This window comes from Phragmites australis, chromosome 8 (assembly GCF_958298935.1).
Source record: "Phragmites australis chromosome 8, lpPhrAust1.1, whole genome shotgun sequence".
NCBI lineage: Eukaryota > Viridiplantae > Streptophyta > Magnoliopsida > Poales > Poaceae > Phragmites > Phragmites australis.
Window position 1 is genome coordinate 32126166 of NC_084928.1, and position 16439 is coordinate 32142604.

A 16439-nucleotide genomic window follows, 5' to 3' on the forward strand; every position below is an offset into this window, starting at 1 on the left:
TGGGGGGAGTCGTTGGAAATGACAGGCCACACACCCTCTTAAATGCAGCATCGGGCCTTTCACCAGTTGACACCTCACCGCTGGACCTCTGTGGGGGACTTCTCAGGCCCTCGGGGAACTGTGAGTGCTCGGGGCTACTGTTCGCAGCCCTGAGCACTCTCTCCCGGATATGCCCTCTCTTGGTCCTCGGGGAACCGAGTACTCGGGGGCCATTGTTCACGGCCCTGAGCACTCTCTCCCGGAACTGACTGTTCGGGTCCTCGGGGAACTGAGTGCTCAGGGGCCACTGTTCGCGGCCCCGAGCATGCTCTCCCGGAACTTGACTTTTCTTGTCATCGGGGAACTTGGGTGCTCGGGGACTACTGTGCATGGCCCCGAGCACTCTCTTCCTGGTACTTGGTCTTCTCGGGTCATCGGGGAACTCGGGTACTTGGGACCACTATTCATGGCCCTGAGCACCCTCTCCCGGAACTTGGTCTTCTTAGACCTCGGGGAGATAACCCCGCCATGTGGCACTCTGCTGTTCTGACCTCGGGACTCGGGGACCCCTGGTTCCTGCGTCACCGACAGTGGCGGTCTGACCGTCAGCCTGCAGAAGATTTTGGCTCTCGGCGGTCAGACCAACGGTATGCCTGCGGTCAGATCGGCCCTAGTGGCGGTTTGACCGTGAGACCCTATTGACGTCACTTTGCGAGGCCACCGGCGAAGGCTCTAGCAAAACCTTCGACCATGAAGGGTATCAAAATGCTCTATAGGACTAGTGGAGTGTTTATAAAGTGATTTGAATAACATTTATCGAGCTAAACTCGATGACATAGGGATCCACTTGAGCTTGGGAATGATGGAGAATCAGTAGGGGATGCCTCACCTTAGTGTGAGGAGGATTTCTATTGGAGGAGTTCACTCCGGAGAAGCTCCGATTTGGAGATCGAGCTCCAGGGTGGTATAGGAGCTTGAGGTGGATGAACTCGCGTGAAAATTTCACCGATGACGAGGGTGAAGGGGATGAGCTCAAGGAAGCCTTCAGGGAGCTCGAGGAAGTTCCCTCCGTCGATCTCCGAGCGTCGTAGACGTCGAGATGATCTCTCCCTCTCTCTTGGTGTGGGTGAAGGAGTGAGTGAGAGTGAGAGTGTGAGATAGAGTGAGTTTGAGAGAGTTGGTCGATTTTTTTTAAGTGGAACCTCTGTGCTGTGGCGGTCAGACCACAAGATGGGTCGGTTAGATCACGGAAAGCCCATGTGGTAAGCCTACATGGCTTCCCTTGGTGGTCAGACTGCGAGGAATCTTGGTCAGATCGCGAGAAGGATCTTTTGCTGAAATTTTCTAATTTTTCACTGTTTCTATTCTTCCTCTTCTCTAAGGCATTTAGGACTTCCCTAAGAAGCTTTAGACTATCTCTAAAGTATTTTTGAAACATGTTTGAACTCAATTTAACAAATGAATACGCATAAACATAGTGTTATAATGATTATGAATGTTTAATCACATGATTAGCGTTTTTGGACGTGACATGTAGATACCGTAGAGGCGCTGCTACTATTACGATGCTAATCTCCTCGGCGTGAAGATTGCGATGCTTTTGTCCGGGTTCAATGACTTACTTGGTTGGTCGATATACCTACTCGCCTGGTTGTGGGACACGACGTGACCACTCGGAACTTGTCAAGGAGCGTGATCACCTACGCGGGGCTGGTCACAGATCTAACCGAGAAGCTGCTTGAGGAGTTTGACGCACACGATATTGAATCGGTCTACTCCAACTCTTCTTTCGCTACACTATACGTAAAGTGATAACAATATATGATCTCCTATTTGCATGATTTTCTGAGTAAATACGGTAATTTTTTTTAAGGCTAACATAGCTAATTCATTCCCTAACATATACAGGGTGTTGTAACACTGCTATGGGACTGAACCTTGTCCCTCCATTTACAATCCAATAGCTTACAACGGATTTTACTTCATTGTGAAGTCAGAGTCCGTTGTGAAGTCAGAGGATCCCGTCCTTAACTGCAATCTTGTTTGCTTTATCAGTTTTCTGAATGCCATTTCCCAAGCTGTTGCTTTGTGCTACATTTTTCTCTGTGAGTACAATACAAGGAGCAGATTCTGTAAGGAGAGAGTGAATCTTGCTTGCTTTTGAAATACTCTAGCATGGCCCAGAACCAGAAGCCCCTAACATTCTTTGAAGCATAATGTGGCGCATGAGACAGCATTGATGCTTGAAACTAGGGATTTCAATTTCATTTTACAATTTTTTTTTCGTCGACGAAAGTTGCTTTGTGCTACATTTTTCTCTGTGAGTACAATACAAGGAGCAGATTCTGTAAGGAGAGAGTGAAACTTGCTTGCTTTTGAAATACTCTAGCATGGCCCAGAACCAGAAGCCCCTAACATTCTTTGAAGCATAATGTGGCGCATGAGACAGCATTGGTGCTTGAAATTAGGGATTTCAATTTCATTTTACAATTTTTTTTCGTCGACGAAAAGATCAAAATTCGTGAAATTTCGGTCTTTTTTTCGTTCTCTGCTTTATAGGTCTTATATGTCAGTGAAAGACAATTTCAGAATTAGATATTTCGTTCCCTCCAAATTTTTCAAAATTTGTGAAATTTCGCTAGAGAAATTTTAATACCTACTTGAAGAACTTTCGTTGGAGCCCAAAATGACGGTAGCTATAGCTGAAGCCTGAAAGAATGGCTTCGCACTTCCTTCTTTGCCATACGACCTACAAGTGTTCAAAAGTCGGTCAGCGTTTACTCCTCGCTGTTCCGGCCACATAAGCCACACAATTTTTTTTTCCCTCTTGTTTGCATATTCATGCAATTCGTGTCTTAGTGTGTTTACTGATTGTTTGCATCTAAATATGACACTCTTTCAGATCCAAAATAGATGGAAAAACATTTGACAAACCGTAAATGTGCAATATGTGATGTATGAGCTTGAAGTTTGGATTGATAATATGAAAGAAATGTTATGCTGAAGTTATTTACAATGAGAATATGGTAAAAGTAAAAAAAAAACGAAGTGCGCATTTACCGGGTCCCACCGAAAGAAGCAAAGTCTCGTCATGGATCATCACAACACCTAGAGACACCAAATAAAATGATTTCTTTCTAGTTCCCAAGAGAAAGACATAAACGTCTTAAGAATCTGAGTTACGTGATATATCCGTAAAAGCCTGATACAATCATGGTCTTAGTATGCAATCCATCATAAGATAATATTACAATAACAACAAGTTGGCCCTTAAGAGCATGCATAGTGGGATATTTTGAGGAGATGCTTATGGAATCTCAACTATATTAATGTAAATGTTTAGACAGGATATAATATATTTATTTAAGTACAGTTACTTATATTAGTACTAACAAGATATTTAACTATATTTAAATATTTGTAGTCTTACTTTGTATTATAAATTACAATTTTTATATAGATATTTAACCCACTCTTTTTTAAGCATATAATCATAAATATCTAGTATTGTTCATGTCCTAATCATCAAATCAAAACGCATGACAAGGTAGACAAAAACTGCAAGAAGCAAAAGAAGAAAAGAGAAAGGCAAGCGGAGGAAAGCAGGCCGGGAGGAAGACGCAACGGGCGTAGAAAATCCACTTCCATATATAACCGCTCTCCACCGCTCACCTCCTCCCAGCACGCTTCCCCTTCCACCTCCGCAGCCCGCACACCACCCAACCAACATGCGCATGTAGCAGCGGTGTTCCAGACCCAACCAACATGCGCATGCATAGCAGTGTTCTAGCTGTTGCCTGTGTTCTCTTTTTCTGCGGATTACTCCAGTAGCCGTAACGATAGTTGCTTGCTAGTTTCTTTTTTTTTTTAGTTTAGTTTTAGTCTATCAAGAACCAATTCGTCGACATCATTTGGAGAAGGGGAAAAGTAGCGGGGTGGAGAAGAAGAAGAGACAGGTGAGAATCTCCTTGTTTCATGGGTTCTTGATTTATTGCTGATCCAAATTCTTAAGAATCTCCCTGTTTCATGGGTTCTTGATTTCTGCTGATCCAAGTTCTTGCCTTTCTGTTCTCCCATTTAGCCTTGATAGCATGCGTATTAGCCTATTTTTATATAAAAGTAGATATCTTGGTCTGGACGCTCGCCCGTTCATCGGCCGGCGCTCTAGGTGTCGGCCTCTGCCTTCCGCCCGCGTCGCCCATCCACCGTGAGAGATCGCTGCGGCGAGGCGAGCCTTCGTCTACCACAGCTTCTCTATCGAAGCGAGTACTTCTTCTGATTGTTTTCTTCCTCGCCGTCGCTTCGCTCCGGGGGCGGGGGAGGGGTTTGCGCCGCCGGCCATCTCTGGCGGCCGCCGGAGCTCGCAGGGATGGTAGATCCCTCCCTGACCATAAGCATGGCTAGAACACTATGAAGCGTTGAGATTTTTCTGCTACAAAAAGTATTGAGCTTTGTAATGGTGAAATTTGCTCCGCAGGAATGGCAGAGCAAAGCTCCGATTCCCAACCCACCGAGGCATTCGAGTACATGCTGCTTGAGAGGGATCCTGACCTCTACCGAACGGTCTTCTCCGGCCCGAGCCAGATAAGCCCATGGATTGACCCAAGCGTGCTGAACCTGAAGCACCGGATAGGGAGAGGCCCGTTTGGGGATGTCTGGATAGCAACTCACCATCAGAGAACGGAGGATTACGACCGGTACCACGAGGTCGCAGTGAAGATGCTGCATCCAATCAAAGATGACCAGCTGCAGCTCTTCTCGGCAAGGTTCGATGAGATCTTCAGCAAATGCCAGGGCCTCGGCAATGTCTGTTTCCTGCATGGTATCTCAACACAGAATGGAAGGGTATGTTGGTAGCATTGCTATGCCAAATCTCGCTGTTGTATCACCTTGGCTATGAAGGTTAATTCACTGCTTGTATTGCTTCATGATTTTTTAGATTTGTATAGCAATGAAGTTTTATGAAGGATCCATTGGAGACAAGATGGCTAGGCTTAAAGGTGGAAGGCTCCCTTTGTCAGATGTTTTAAGGTAAGGTGAAAATGCCTAAAGGTTTATACAGAAACAATAAACATCCAGTGCATCATGCGGACCACTAAGATATACTTGTAGAATCTAAAACTTTTGGACTTGAGCAAGTAGTTTCTATGAGGTACCGAGTATCATATCACGGACTTTAGCAATTTATTAGAAAAAAATATGTACTCCATTAATCTGTTGATTGATGGCTAGAAGGGAAGGAATATCACGGCATTTTTTCTCTACCATTACAGTGCAGTGGTAGGGGATCCAAATCCCACGTGCAGTCTTAACTGTCAGTCTTGACTGTCAGCTATCCTTGCTCATTTTTGTATAACTTCAGGGTGTTGCTGATATCTGATAATGCTTATGATGGTATTATTTGGAGGTGTCTTGTGTGGCTAATTTCCTTGAATATCTTTCTCATGACAATTTTTAATTTGCAGATATGGAGCTGATTTGGCACGTGGAGTACTAGATCTACACACCAGAGGAATATTGATCCTAAATCTGAAACCTTGCAATTTTCTCATAGAAGAACATGATCGTGTTGTGCTGGGTGATTTTGGGATCCCATCCCTGCTGTTTGGACTTTCACTACCTAATCCAGACCTTATCCAAAGGCTTGGAACTCCAAATTACATGGCTCCAGAACAATGGGGACCAAACATCAGAGGTCCGATTAGTTACGAGACTGACTCATGGGGTTTTGCCTGCAGCATCCTTGAGATGTTGAGTGGTATTCAGCCATGGCGTGGAAAATCACCAGATGAGATCTATCAGTTGGTTGTCCTGAAGAAAGAAAAACCAATATTCCCATACAGTTTACCTCCAGACATTGAAAACGTCCTTTCTGGGTGCTTTGAGTATGACTTCAGAGACCGTCCCTTAATGAAAGATATATTGCATGCATTTGAGAGGTAACATGCTAAATGTGTGCTTTTGCATTATCAGCAATCTACAGGTTTTGTTTAAATTCCCATTAGATGAGTCATTTCACCATGGTTCGTTCTAACTTTTGCTTCAATTACATCTAAGACTGCTCGGTTCTATTGAAGTACCATGTTGTTTCTTGTCAAAGCATGGAAATATGTTGATATGCTTTTGTGGTTCAATTGTAATATGGTCTATCTTTGGTCAATATCCTACTTTTCCTCTTATTTTTACTGTGTCCTAGCATTTTGTTGGAGAGCCTATTTCCTTCGTGTTTAGTAAAATGTTGGAGCACCTGTTGACCTAATTCATTTTCTATTTTTCATTTTTTAGTGCTAAAGATGCAGATCATGACAACATTGTCTGGGACAATTCTGAAAATTTAAGGGTGGACAGGCCAACCCTGGCAAGTCGCACCAACTGGTTGCTCTATAAGGACAAGCTGCAAGTGGGTGACAAGGTCCGCTCAAGAAAGCTTCAAAATTCTTGTAGTCCTGAAACTAGGGAAATCCCTGATGGAACAATAGTTGGCATGGAGGAAGATGGAGATTGTGACGGTTACATTCTTGTCCGAGTCCATGGGCTACACAATCCTTTAAAGGTTCGATCCTCAATGGTTGAGAGGGTAACCTATGGTTTTGCTGCTGGAGACTGGGTACGCCTGAGGGAGGAGGACAAAAGGCGTTCACAGGTTGGCATTCTTCATAGCATTGACCGTGATGGTGTAGTGACTGTTGGTTTGATAGGAATGGACACCCTTTGGAAGGGTAATTATTCAGATCTCCAAATGGCTGAAGCCTACTGTGTTGGGCAGTTTGTGAGACTGAAAGTCAGCATTTCAAGCCCACGGTTTGAATGGCAGCGAAAAAGGGGTGGAGGGTTAGCTACAGGCCGAATTTCACAGATACTACCGAATGGGTGTCTTGTCGTGAAATTTCCTGGCAAATTTAGCCTTGGTGAAGTATGCAGTTGCCTGGCAGATCCTTCTGAGGTGGAGGTGGTGAGCTTTGACAAGTGCAACGGGATTGTGAAGAAGTATGAGCATCTCGAAGACTTCCATTGGGCAATGAGGCCCCTGTTCATTGCTATAGGTTTCTTCACCGCTCTCAAGCTGGGTGCCTTTGTTGGGAAGAGCATTGTGAGGCCAAGGAGTCGAAAGGTTGCCAGCATCTCTGATCAGAGCGGTGATCACCAGCAACTGCAGCAAGAAGTCCAAAACAGTGTCAATGTGGCATGGCTTCCTCCACCAGTGGCAAACATGTTTTTTGGCGATGGTGTCACGCCTTCTGGATAAGAAATCATAAGATCAATTTAAAGATGGAGATTTTCTGGAATTAGCTTCTGGAATTCTGGATTATGGACTGCTTCAACCAAACGTAGTTGTGCATATTTAGGCGTGAAACTTTTCATCGTACTAAAACTTCCGTGAATCTCTCTCTGCAACTCTGCACGTCTGCTTCTGTACATTTATTCTAGAATCATCTCCAGATGTTCTTAAAATATACAATTATATGAAGTTATTTCCTGTATGGCCGACTGTTTATGCCATCCCAGGCATCTCTTATGCACTGGTATCATGTTTCTGTGCTTCTGTATGTTGAATTGTAGATAAAACTTGTACTTGTAGCCGAAAGCCAGAAACTGTCTTTTGCTTTTGACATTACATAGCAAACTTTTGAAGTCTTTGTCTGCAGTTCCGTCTTCGTGGAGACCACTAATTCTTCAGCTGCATCAACATGCCGATTTGTTTTGGGTGCTTCTGAATTGGTATATCCCTATAACTTTGCGAAAAAAAAAAGTATCACTTCAAATGGGCAACATGATTGCAAATCTCCGGATTTTGAAGACAATTCAATTAACGTGAAAAATTACCTGCCATCAACAATGATCAACAACAACAATGCATTTGTCCCAATCAAGTTGGGATAAGTTAGAGATGAAACCACAAGATCTAACTTAAAAGATGATGATAAAACAATAATAAATAAAGGTACTAGTAACAGTAGAAAAGTAAAATAATGTAGAAATGTAGGAATCAAACATGTTCAAATACTATTGAAACTGGTATACAACAGTGCTGAAAGGTACACGAGGGGGGACGGCTAACATGAACCATCAAACTGCCTCCTATCTAAAAACTAAACCTCCAAAAGTTGCATTTTTCCTAGAGTAACATAACAGGTACACAACACTCCTGAGCTTCTCTCTCTTCACAAAGACCAGCCTATTTGAATCTGAACTAGAAATCAAGCTGTGAACCTTGCGACGAGGAGGAGCAACTGCCTGATGCAGCATACGAAGGCCCACTTGATCCATCCACTGGAGCCTGATTCAACCGTTCTAGCACCAGCGACCTCCTCTTACGCAGCTTAAGAGAAAGTGTGGAAGCATCTAAGATCACAGGGACCTGCTTGTAGACATAAAAGGCATCAAAACGAGTGTGCACAAAGTTTATTTTACAGCAGTTCTGAAGACTTCGGTACCTGGCTATTAGTCTGTGCCACCTTATGGACGTGCAAAAAACCAACCATATCTTGATATCCTGTTAGGAGTTTTGCCAAGTCTTTGTCCTCATCTGGTAACCAAGGAAACGGGCACTTTAAAGGCTGGACATTGTAGGTGATTGCAATGGTTATCAAGAAACAATTTCAAGGGTCAAGCTTGCCTGGAATTGCTTTGATTGACAATAATGTATCTGCCAGGTGCTGCCATCTCTTACAGAACGAATTTGACAGAACTGTATTTGGAAATGTGACAACAGCGACAGCATTAGTTGAGCGCACCATGGCCTTCAGTGATCTGATAAATGAGACCATGTCCCAGTCCTGTGGTGCATAAATTCAATTATTTGCAAGTTGCAACTACATCAAAATTAGATAGAAAAGAAGAAACATAAATTGGTTTCAATTTTTCAGCACATTGCAGTAACCACTCGGATATTGTCGAATTAAACGCTTGCCTTTTCAAAGTATCCACACTGCGGTGCACACAGTGATTGTATAGCAATTCGCCCAGCAGTAAGACTTCCGCCATCTTTTCTGAATGCAGAAAACAAAAGAAGTGTTCAGAAGCAATACTAAACACAATGCATGGGTCGAGTACAATCAACTCGTTATTGGACAATAGCATTATGTTAAGATAGATTAGTCAGTAATAACAGGGTACTGCAACTATGGCATGATATTCCTCAAAGAGACTGATTTTTTAACATCAAGCCAAGAATTAATCTCACCTTGGAAGTTTAGATAAGAAAGTGGAACAACGATCCTGCATGTCGCTGAGAGTGTCTGTATCTTGAGTGCTTACACATTCAATATGCTGTCCTTTAAGTAAATGCCTTTCCAAGGGCTTCCTCAAATCAAAATCATGGCTAAATTCCTGCCTATTGTCTGCAACGATGATAAATGAGTCAGAATTGCCATGAACATCTGAGGAATTATGATGAAAGCTTAACTTAAATATTAGTACTAGAAAATTATGCTTATACAAGTGAACTAATATGTATTGTAAAGATAGCTATTATCTTGTCAGCATCAGGTCTCAACTAATCATTCTCAGGAATAATTATTACAAAGGCAAAGATCATGAAATAATCAGCTCACTAATGGGTAAATATCTCCTTTTTAATATAGTTTCTAACATATCCTTGAAATGAAAACTTGCACATAAAGCATGGTTCTGCAGAAAATAACCAACAACAGAACAAAATGAAAGATGAAGAGGGGGAGTGAAGGACACCTTTATGTTCAGCATGAGAAATCTTTTCATCTCCAAAGTATTTCTTGTACTGCCAGGCTATCCTCAAACCCTCATCCTGTACAATGACATCCAGAGCAATATGAAAAGAAGAACGCTCCTTGGCAACTCTGATTCTGCTAATAAAAATTATTCAGGAGACCTACACTTGCCCGTCCATCACTACTTGCTAAAACCCCCATCACTCTGTGCCGTCCATCCTCCTTTGAAGATGAAACCGGAGCAGGTAGTGTACCAAGGAACGACTGGGGCTCCTTCATGGGGCCTGCAAAGAGCAGGTGCTGCTTGTGCACAACACCCTGAGCCATGAAGCACCGAAGAAGCAAAAGGTGGTGTGGTGCATCGGTGTCCTCCATGACCATAACAACCGAGCCAAGAAGGAACCCACCACCCAAAATCTCTGCAAGATAAGAGAGTGCCAAACAAATGACGATCTGATGATCACCAATCCGCATCACAATTCTTCATAAAAGCACCCTTTTCTTTGCCATTTACAAGTTCCCTTTTTAATTGTTATGCTCCCTTCACTTCATGACGTAACTTATATCACATATCCGGTACCTACCAGCATACGCCAACCATGCTTGTGTTCCACATCCACATATCCCAGAGAAGCATCTCTATTTCCCTTCCAAAGCCTAGTGGCTAGGCAACTGATAACATACAGATGTAAGCAAATAATAACTTTTGCAAAGAAAGGCCTCTGATTCTTTCTTGTTATTTGCTAATTGGCACTGTTTCCATCAAAACGCCTAAGCATCGCCGGCGAGAGGCGACCAAAAAAATGATACTCTCCTCACATGCAAGACACTGGATAGCATTCGAGAAGCATAAAGACGGATTTTTTGGTTAAAGAACGAGGGTTTTGAGCAAGAAGCTGCTTACTGTCGAGGTCGGGGATGCCCGAGGAGACAAAGGCGGCGCCGTTAGGGCCAACCTTGACGCCGGCGGCACCGGACGAAGAGGCTGCCAGGTTGGGTGCGGCGCGGGAGAAGCTGCTACGGCCGAGGGTTTGGCCTCCGCTGCCGCTGCCGGCGGCTGCCATGGTGGTGGAGGCGATGGTTTACAGTAGTCTGGACTCTGGAGGAGCGGTTTCCGGTTTCCCCCCTGGGCCTTATTAGTGCAAGACTGACAGGGCCACAGATTGCATCAAGTTTCGAAGATTTGCTTCTGGGCCGAGCCCATCTAAATTATGGAATAAATTCCTTTAACCTTGACTTTTTAATTGGGTGAATCCTCTCTCTAAAAAAGAAAAAAAAAAAGAAAAGGAGAAGAGACTGTCTAAACGATAGTCGCCTAAGTATATCAACAGCTGAACTGCCATCATATCAACAGGATTTGAACAGCAAATGTGTTAACAGTGATAATCCCCTATTAGCACAACACTTTCCAGTATAATAAGTATACAGAGAGAGACAAATACAACTGAATTTGACAAAAAAAGTATAGTAAACCCAACGAGAGGCAAACCATTTAAAAGTGCATCTAGCCCTTATGTGTGGTTTTGATAATTAATGACAATACCTATGGACTAATAATAGTATTGAGTTTGTTAGTAGGTTATTCCATAGGTGATGCATGGATGAGAAATATGCATAAGCTCTAGGTAAATGGGGAGATTGAAAATGCATCAAGATGAATGAGCTCTAGGTGATGCTCGGGTAAGTGATGACAATGCCTATGGACTAACAATCATATTGAGATTTGCTATTAGGTTATTCCATAGGAGATGCATAAATGATGAAGCATGTATTCTTTGAGAAATGTCATGAGTTTAAAGAATTGCATCAAAAGTCATTGAGATTTTAGTGATGCTCATAAGAAGAAGAAGAAGCTCAATAAGACTGGTAATAAGCTTAAAGGCTAAGTTATTTGTGGAGATCAAGTAACTAAAGGTATGACTTGTCAATAGAGTTTTATGGACTAACCCGTGTGCTATGTGTTTAAGAATGAGTGGGGTTAGGTTCTATATGAAGATTGATAATATGCATGAAGGCTAATAAGTTACTTGTGGAGATCAAGTAACTTAAGGTATAAAAGTTATCATTTAGGTTTTATGGACTAACCCATGTGCTTTGTGCTTGAAAGTGAGTTGGAGTTAGGATCCATAAGAAGACATAAGTTGAATTAAAATCATATATGCCAAGAGTCAAGAACAAGAGTGGACTCCATATTTGATAAAATAAATTCTCTGAAGATGTCGAATACAAAATAGTTTTCTATGGCAAGACGGTAAAGGGCAAGCAAGACTCGGCTGCGATGGACCATCCGGTGGTGAAGGGCAAGCAAATGGCTTGGCGCCGAAGAACCAAGGCGATGGTGAAGAGCGAGTGAAGCTATGCGCCAATGGACCATGCAAGGCCATGAGAAGCTATGAGTGATTCGCATCAATCATATGAGGAATCAAGAATAGATGGAGTGAAGATTTTATGGAAGTTAGCAACCCTCAAAGGTTTGAAAGTAAAAAACGGTACTTGAAAGTATTCAAAAGGCTCAAATTGGTTCAAATATGTTTTATCTTTGAAATTGAGTCTAGGTATGCCGCACTATTAAGAGGGATACAACGTGAGCTAATTGTCGCGTCTCAGTGCTCAAGAGTTCCCAACCAAACCCAAAGTGAGAGTTTGTTGTTAAGAGTCCGGAGCAGGAAGTGCGGAAGTGTACAAAATAGGTTTTGGAGTGTTTTTAGTTTGATCCTATGTGTTTTAGGTCATGAATTCAGTTGAGATGTGTAGCCCTCTGAATAAGCTTTCTATAGAGTCCAAAATCGTCGAAATCGGACTCCGGGATCAAAAGTTATCGCCGTTTTTCGGAAGTCAGCTGTGCTGTGGCCAGAGACTCCGGTGTAGGCCGGATACTCCGGTACCTGGAAAGGCCGGAGACTCCGGTGAAGTCCGGATACTCCGGTACCTGGAGTGGCCGGAGACTCCGGGAAGTCTCCGTGGCTGTTTTCTGTGTTAAGTGCCGACCGGAGACTCCGGTGTAGGCCGGATACTCCCGTAAAAGTCTAGAAAAGGCATAACGGCTAGTTCTAACACTTCCTGTGACCGTTCTGACGCCGTTTTTGGAATTGGAACCGGATACTCCAGTGTTCACCGGATACTCCGGGGTAGGTGTGTCAGAACAGTAACGGCTAGTTCTTTGGAGTGGGCTATTTATACCCCACTCATCCCATCCTTTGGGGCTGCTGCAAGGGCACGAAAAGAACATCCTCTAGAGCCAAAAGAACTCCCTCCCACTCCATTCTAGTGTGTGATTTGAGAAGAAAAGTGAGTTGGGTTGAGAGATTAGAAGATTGAGTGCATGTGAGCTAAAATCCAATCTTGAGCACTTGAGTTCTCGGCAAGAAGTTCATCGTCGTGTTTGTTACTCTTGGAGGTGAAGCCTCCTAGGCGGCTAGGCGTCGCCGATGAGCACCCAAGGTTGTGGGTTGCCGCGGAAGTTTGTGAAGGGCTCGATTTCACCTCCGCAAGGGAAGAAATCAAGAGTGGATCGAGGAAAGCGGTTGAAAGAGACCCGGCTTGTTGGAGCTTCCTCAACGGAGATGTAGGATTCACGGTGGTGAATTCAAACTTCGAGAAACAAATCTTGTGTCTCCTCTCTTGTTTATTTTCTTTTGAGTTCTTGTTCAAATCTTTGAGCATATTGCTTGATCTACTTGTTTGTGTGTATTTGAGTGTAGGTTCTCTGTGGATCTACTTAGAATCATCTCCGGAAACACACGACATCACTTGGTTTGAGCTAGAACTCTCTACCCATCCTTTATATTCAGTTTCGGGCTCAGTTCTGTACAGAATTCGGAGAATCTGGACCTGTACAACCCGGTCTCCGGTGAACAGTAATTTCAGGCATATGAACAGTACTTTTAGCCTTTTTCAATTTAAGTTTTATTGCATATCTTTTGCTAGAATTGAATAATTTTAGTCACCTTAGGATTGTAATTTCCACACTTATTTAGGGTGATTGTGCACTAGTTGAGCCTAGCATATTTAGTTTTTTCACTTGTGAAAAATCCGTTAATTTATATTCAGCTGCAAGTTTAGGTCAACGGTAAAAGGGGACGAATTTTTGTAAAACGCCTATTCACCCCCCCTCTAGGTGACATCATTGTCCTTTCACCATTAGGATTGGTGAATCCCACAATTTGAACACAACCTCTAACAACATGTATGATACGGAGAAAATTGTAACTCCGGAGCCCAAATTCAAATATAAATAAAAGACAAAAAAAATGAAAGTTCAGCAAAACAAATAAAGAAAGATAAGATTATTTGTTGACATAGAAACAACTATTTAGTGCAAAATTTAGTAATGCAAAGTTCCATATACATGTATGAGATTGGATCCCAAAATGTAGGGTCAAAAGGCATATAAAAACAAAAGACAAATAAATATTTCTAAGTTAGACAAAGAAAGAACATATATGATTTGATCACCTAAATTTACAAGACAAATAAGATGATTTTAAGGAACAATAAATCAGATGATTGCCATAACCCGTAGGTTATGAAGGACCAAATTAGTAGCATGCATTATATGGGAAAATATTTCAAAATTCAGAAGGACTTTTAACTCTCATGTGCACAAAGTTAATACTAAATCAAATTTCATTTAGGGAAGTGGGAATCAAGTATATTAACAGCCATTCATATAGAAAATTACAATATCGATTGCACCAAAAGAACTTTGTATATAGACTGTAACTTAGGGAAACATTTATCTCCAAGCAATTACATGTTTGTCTACATATGAAAAACTATTTAGTATGAAGATTACTACTTTAAGTGTCAAGGTAATTTCATCGAAACAAATTTCAGGGACAAAAGGTGCAGCAGAGAACTCGCCAAAAAAAGGTGCAATAGAGAACTTATAATTTTTTTTAACAGTAGGACCTATTTCCATGATCTTCATTGGAGACAGGGTCATGCGAGGCTGAGGGCTCGAACCTCCGACCGGCTCGGTCCCTCCACGGGACTTTGCCACTGGGCTGTGAGCCCGTTCGCGAGAGAACTTACAAAATTACATAGCCTAAGGCACTAAATTTGTGTAAATACAAATTTAAAGCATCTTCATTGATTTCTTGAATATTATTAAATCATAGGCATTTCCTAATACCCTAAATATCCATTACAGAACAAAATGAGATGTTGACAAAATATGAACAAACCAGTGCTTCAGCAGGAATCATCCGCACCTTCCTTCTAGCAACAAATTCTAATACAAATACAACTAGCACATCATATATACTGCAATCATTGGGACAGATGATCTACTTTTTCCCCGAAGAATCTCTGAAAAGGGTAGGAAGTTCCTACAATTTAATAAAGAAGAATGAAGTTAACCTAGTTTATAAGTGAAACCGGACCTGATAACCTTATAACCGTACGGTTTATTAGAAAGTAACACCGGCAAAAACCGAAACACCCTAAGAACATAGTTTATCTTATATCATCGTTGTCAAACTCGTCTTGAAGGGGGCAACAACTCTGACTTCCTGTGGTAAACATCAACCACTGCCTCGTAATCGTCAAGTCCGTGCTCGTGGTCACCACTGATGCTTCGAGAAAAGAGTCCTGCCTCGGACAGATGATGTACTTAAACAGGTAGAAAATCATCTTAATTGCAACTCAGAATAACCAACACAAAGAATGGAAGTTTGGTTTGCTGAAGAACAAAGAATAAGACATCTCCTCTCCCTAAACACACAGTGCTAACATGAGCTCATATACTAGAATATTTGTTCTAAACTGAACATTTACAACAATTGTACTAATCGGGTGCACATGATACTCCTTGCCAGTGTTCTCTGCTTTAAATAGCTCCCCTAAAAATGACATGTCCAGCTTCAATCGCCTCTGGGAAGGGAGAAATTTGAAGGACCAAATCAATTACCTACAGGTGCTCTCCATTAATCCATTTGAAGCTTCTCTACAATTGATATATTTAGCTGCATCAAGCCCCAACTACAGGTACATGACTTCTGATTTAGAGAAAAAAAATATGGCCAAAAAACACATAAACTTAATGACCTACCTTTCAAAATCACAATTTTAGATTGAGAAGCTAAGCCCTAAATTCACCAAAATGTGCAATGATAAAAAAAGTCCATCATCATGGCAAAATGTAACTGAAGATTCTCCGTGGACAGGGCGTTGATGATGTTCCCTGTGGCTTCATTCTTATATTGAAAGTATTGTTAGGATCAGCCTTCTTTCCTTTCTTAGACTTGTAAACTTTGTTGGACTGCTTGCACATTTTCTGTTCTCATTCCATCTCTTTTTGGGTGATGTAAAAGACTTTAACAGTACTTTAATTCAGTTACTCAATAATGGAAATGGGTTTTCCTGTGTAAAAAAAATAGCAAAATGTAACTGATCTGACTACAAAACAACAATATTTAAAAGAGCATCAAACATTAACCAGATCTTAGCACAGCCCTGATAATCGAAATGGGAAAAAAGAGAGAGGCAACACTGGACCCAAAATAAGACCAATAAAACACCTAAAAAGAATCAAAATATAATCTCGGCGGCAAATCATGGTGCTCTGGAACCCCGTGGTACACGCGGGTTGAAAAAAATATGAATCCACACCGGAATTCAACCTCGATCGCAACACGGATGTGGAATTAGTGGTACGTGAAGTACCCGTTAATAATAAATTATCTATGATGACTTCATCAATCTTTAAGTTTTGTATTTTCGATATTCAATAGATGATGTATGAGTAAATGTATGTGTATAGTAGTATCA

At 41.9% G+C, this 16439-nt stretch overlaps 2 protein-coding genes across 3 annotated transcripts; one reads left to right on the forward strand and one right to left on the reverse strand.

Moving 5' to 3' along the window:
- The first annotated feature begins 3612 nt into the window (after positions 1–3612).
- Positions 3613–7460, forward strand: LOC133927089 (protein KINASE OF THE OUTER CHLOROPLAST MEMBRANE 1-like). 2 transcript variants are annotated; one of them, XM_062373378.1, is made up of 5 exons: positions 3613–3935; positions 4457–4824; positions 4919–5010; positions 5445–5918; positions 6265–7460. In XM_062373378.1, the coding sequence occupies exons 2-5, from the start codon at positions 4459–4461 to the stop codon at positions 7223–7225; spliced, it is 1893 nt and encodes a 630-aa protein (XP_062229362.1). In that variant the 5' UTR covers positions 3613–3935; positions 4457–4458; the 3' UTR covers positions 7226–7460. The 2 variants fall into 2 exon arrangements, with proteins under 2 accessions (XP_062229362.1, XP_062229363.1); XM_062373379.1 differs by lacking the exon at positions 3613–3935 and adding an exon at positions 3953–4351.
- A 498-nt stretch (positions 7461–7958) lies between these two features.
- Positions 7959–10785, reverse strand: LOC133927090 (elongator complex protein 4). The gene is made up of 8 exons (XM_062373380.1): positions 10573–10785; positions 9834–10087; positions 9670–9745; positions 9164–9320; positions 8891–8969; positions 8597–8756; positions 8415–8506; positions 7959–8338 (listed from the first exon to the last, which is right to left on the reverse strand). The coding sequence occupies exons 1-8, from the start codon at positions 10730–10732 to the stop codon at positions 8171–8173; spliced, it is 1146 nt and encodes a 381-aa protein (XP_062229364.1). The 5' UTR covers positions 10733–10785; the 3' UTR covers positions 7959–8170.
- Between the last annotated feature and the right edge of the window lie 5654 nt (positions 10786–16439).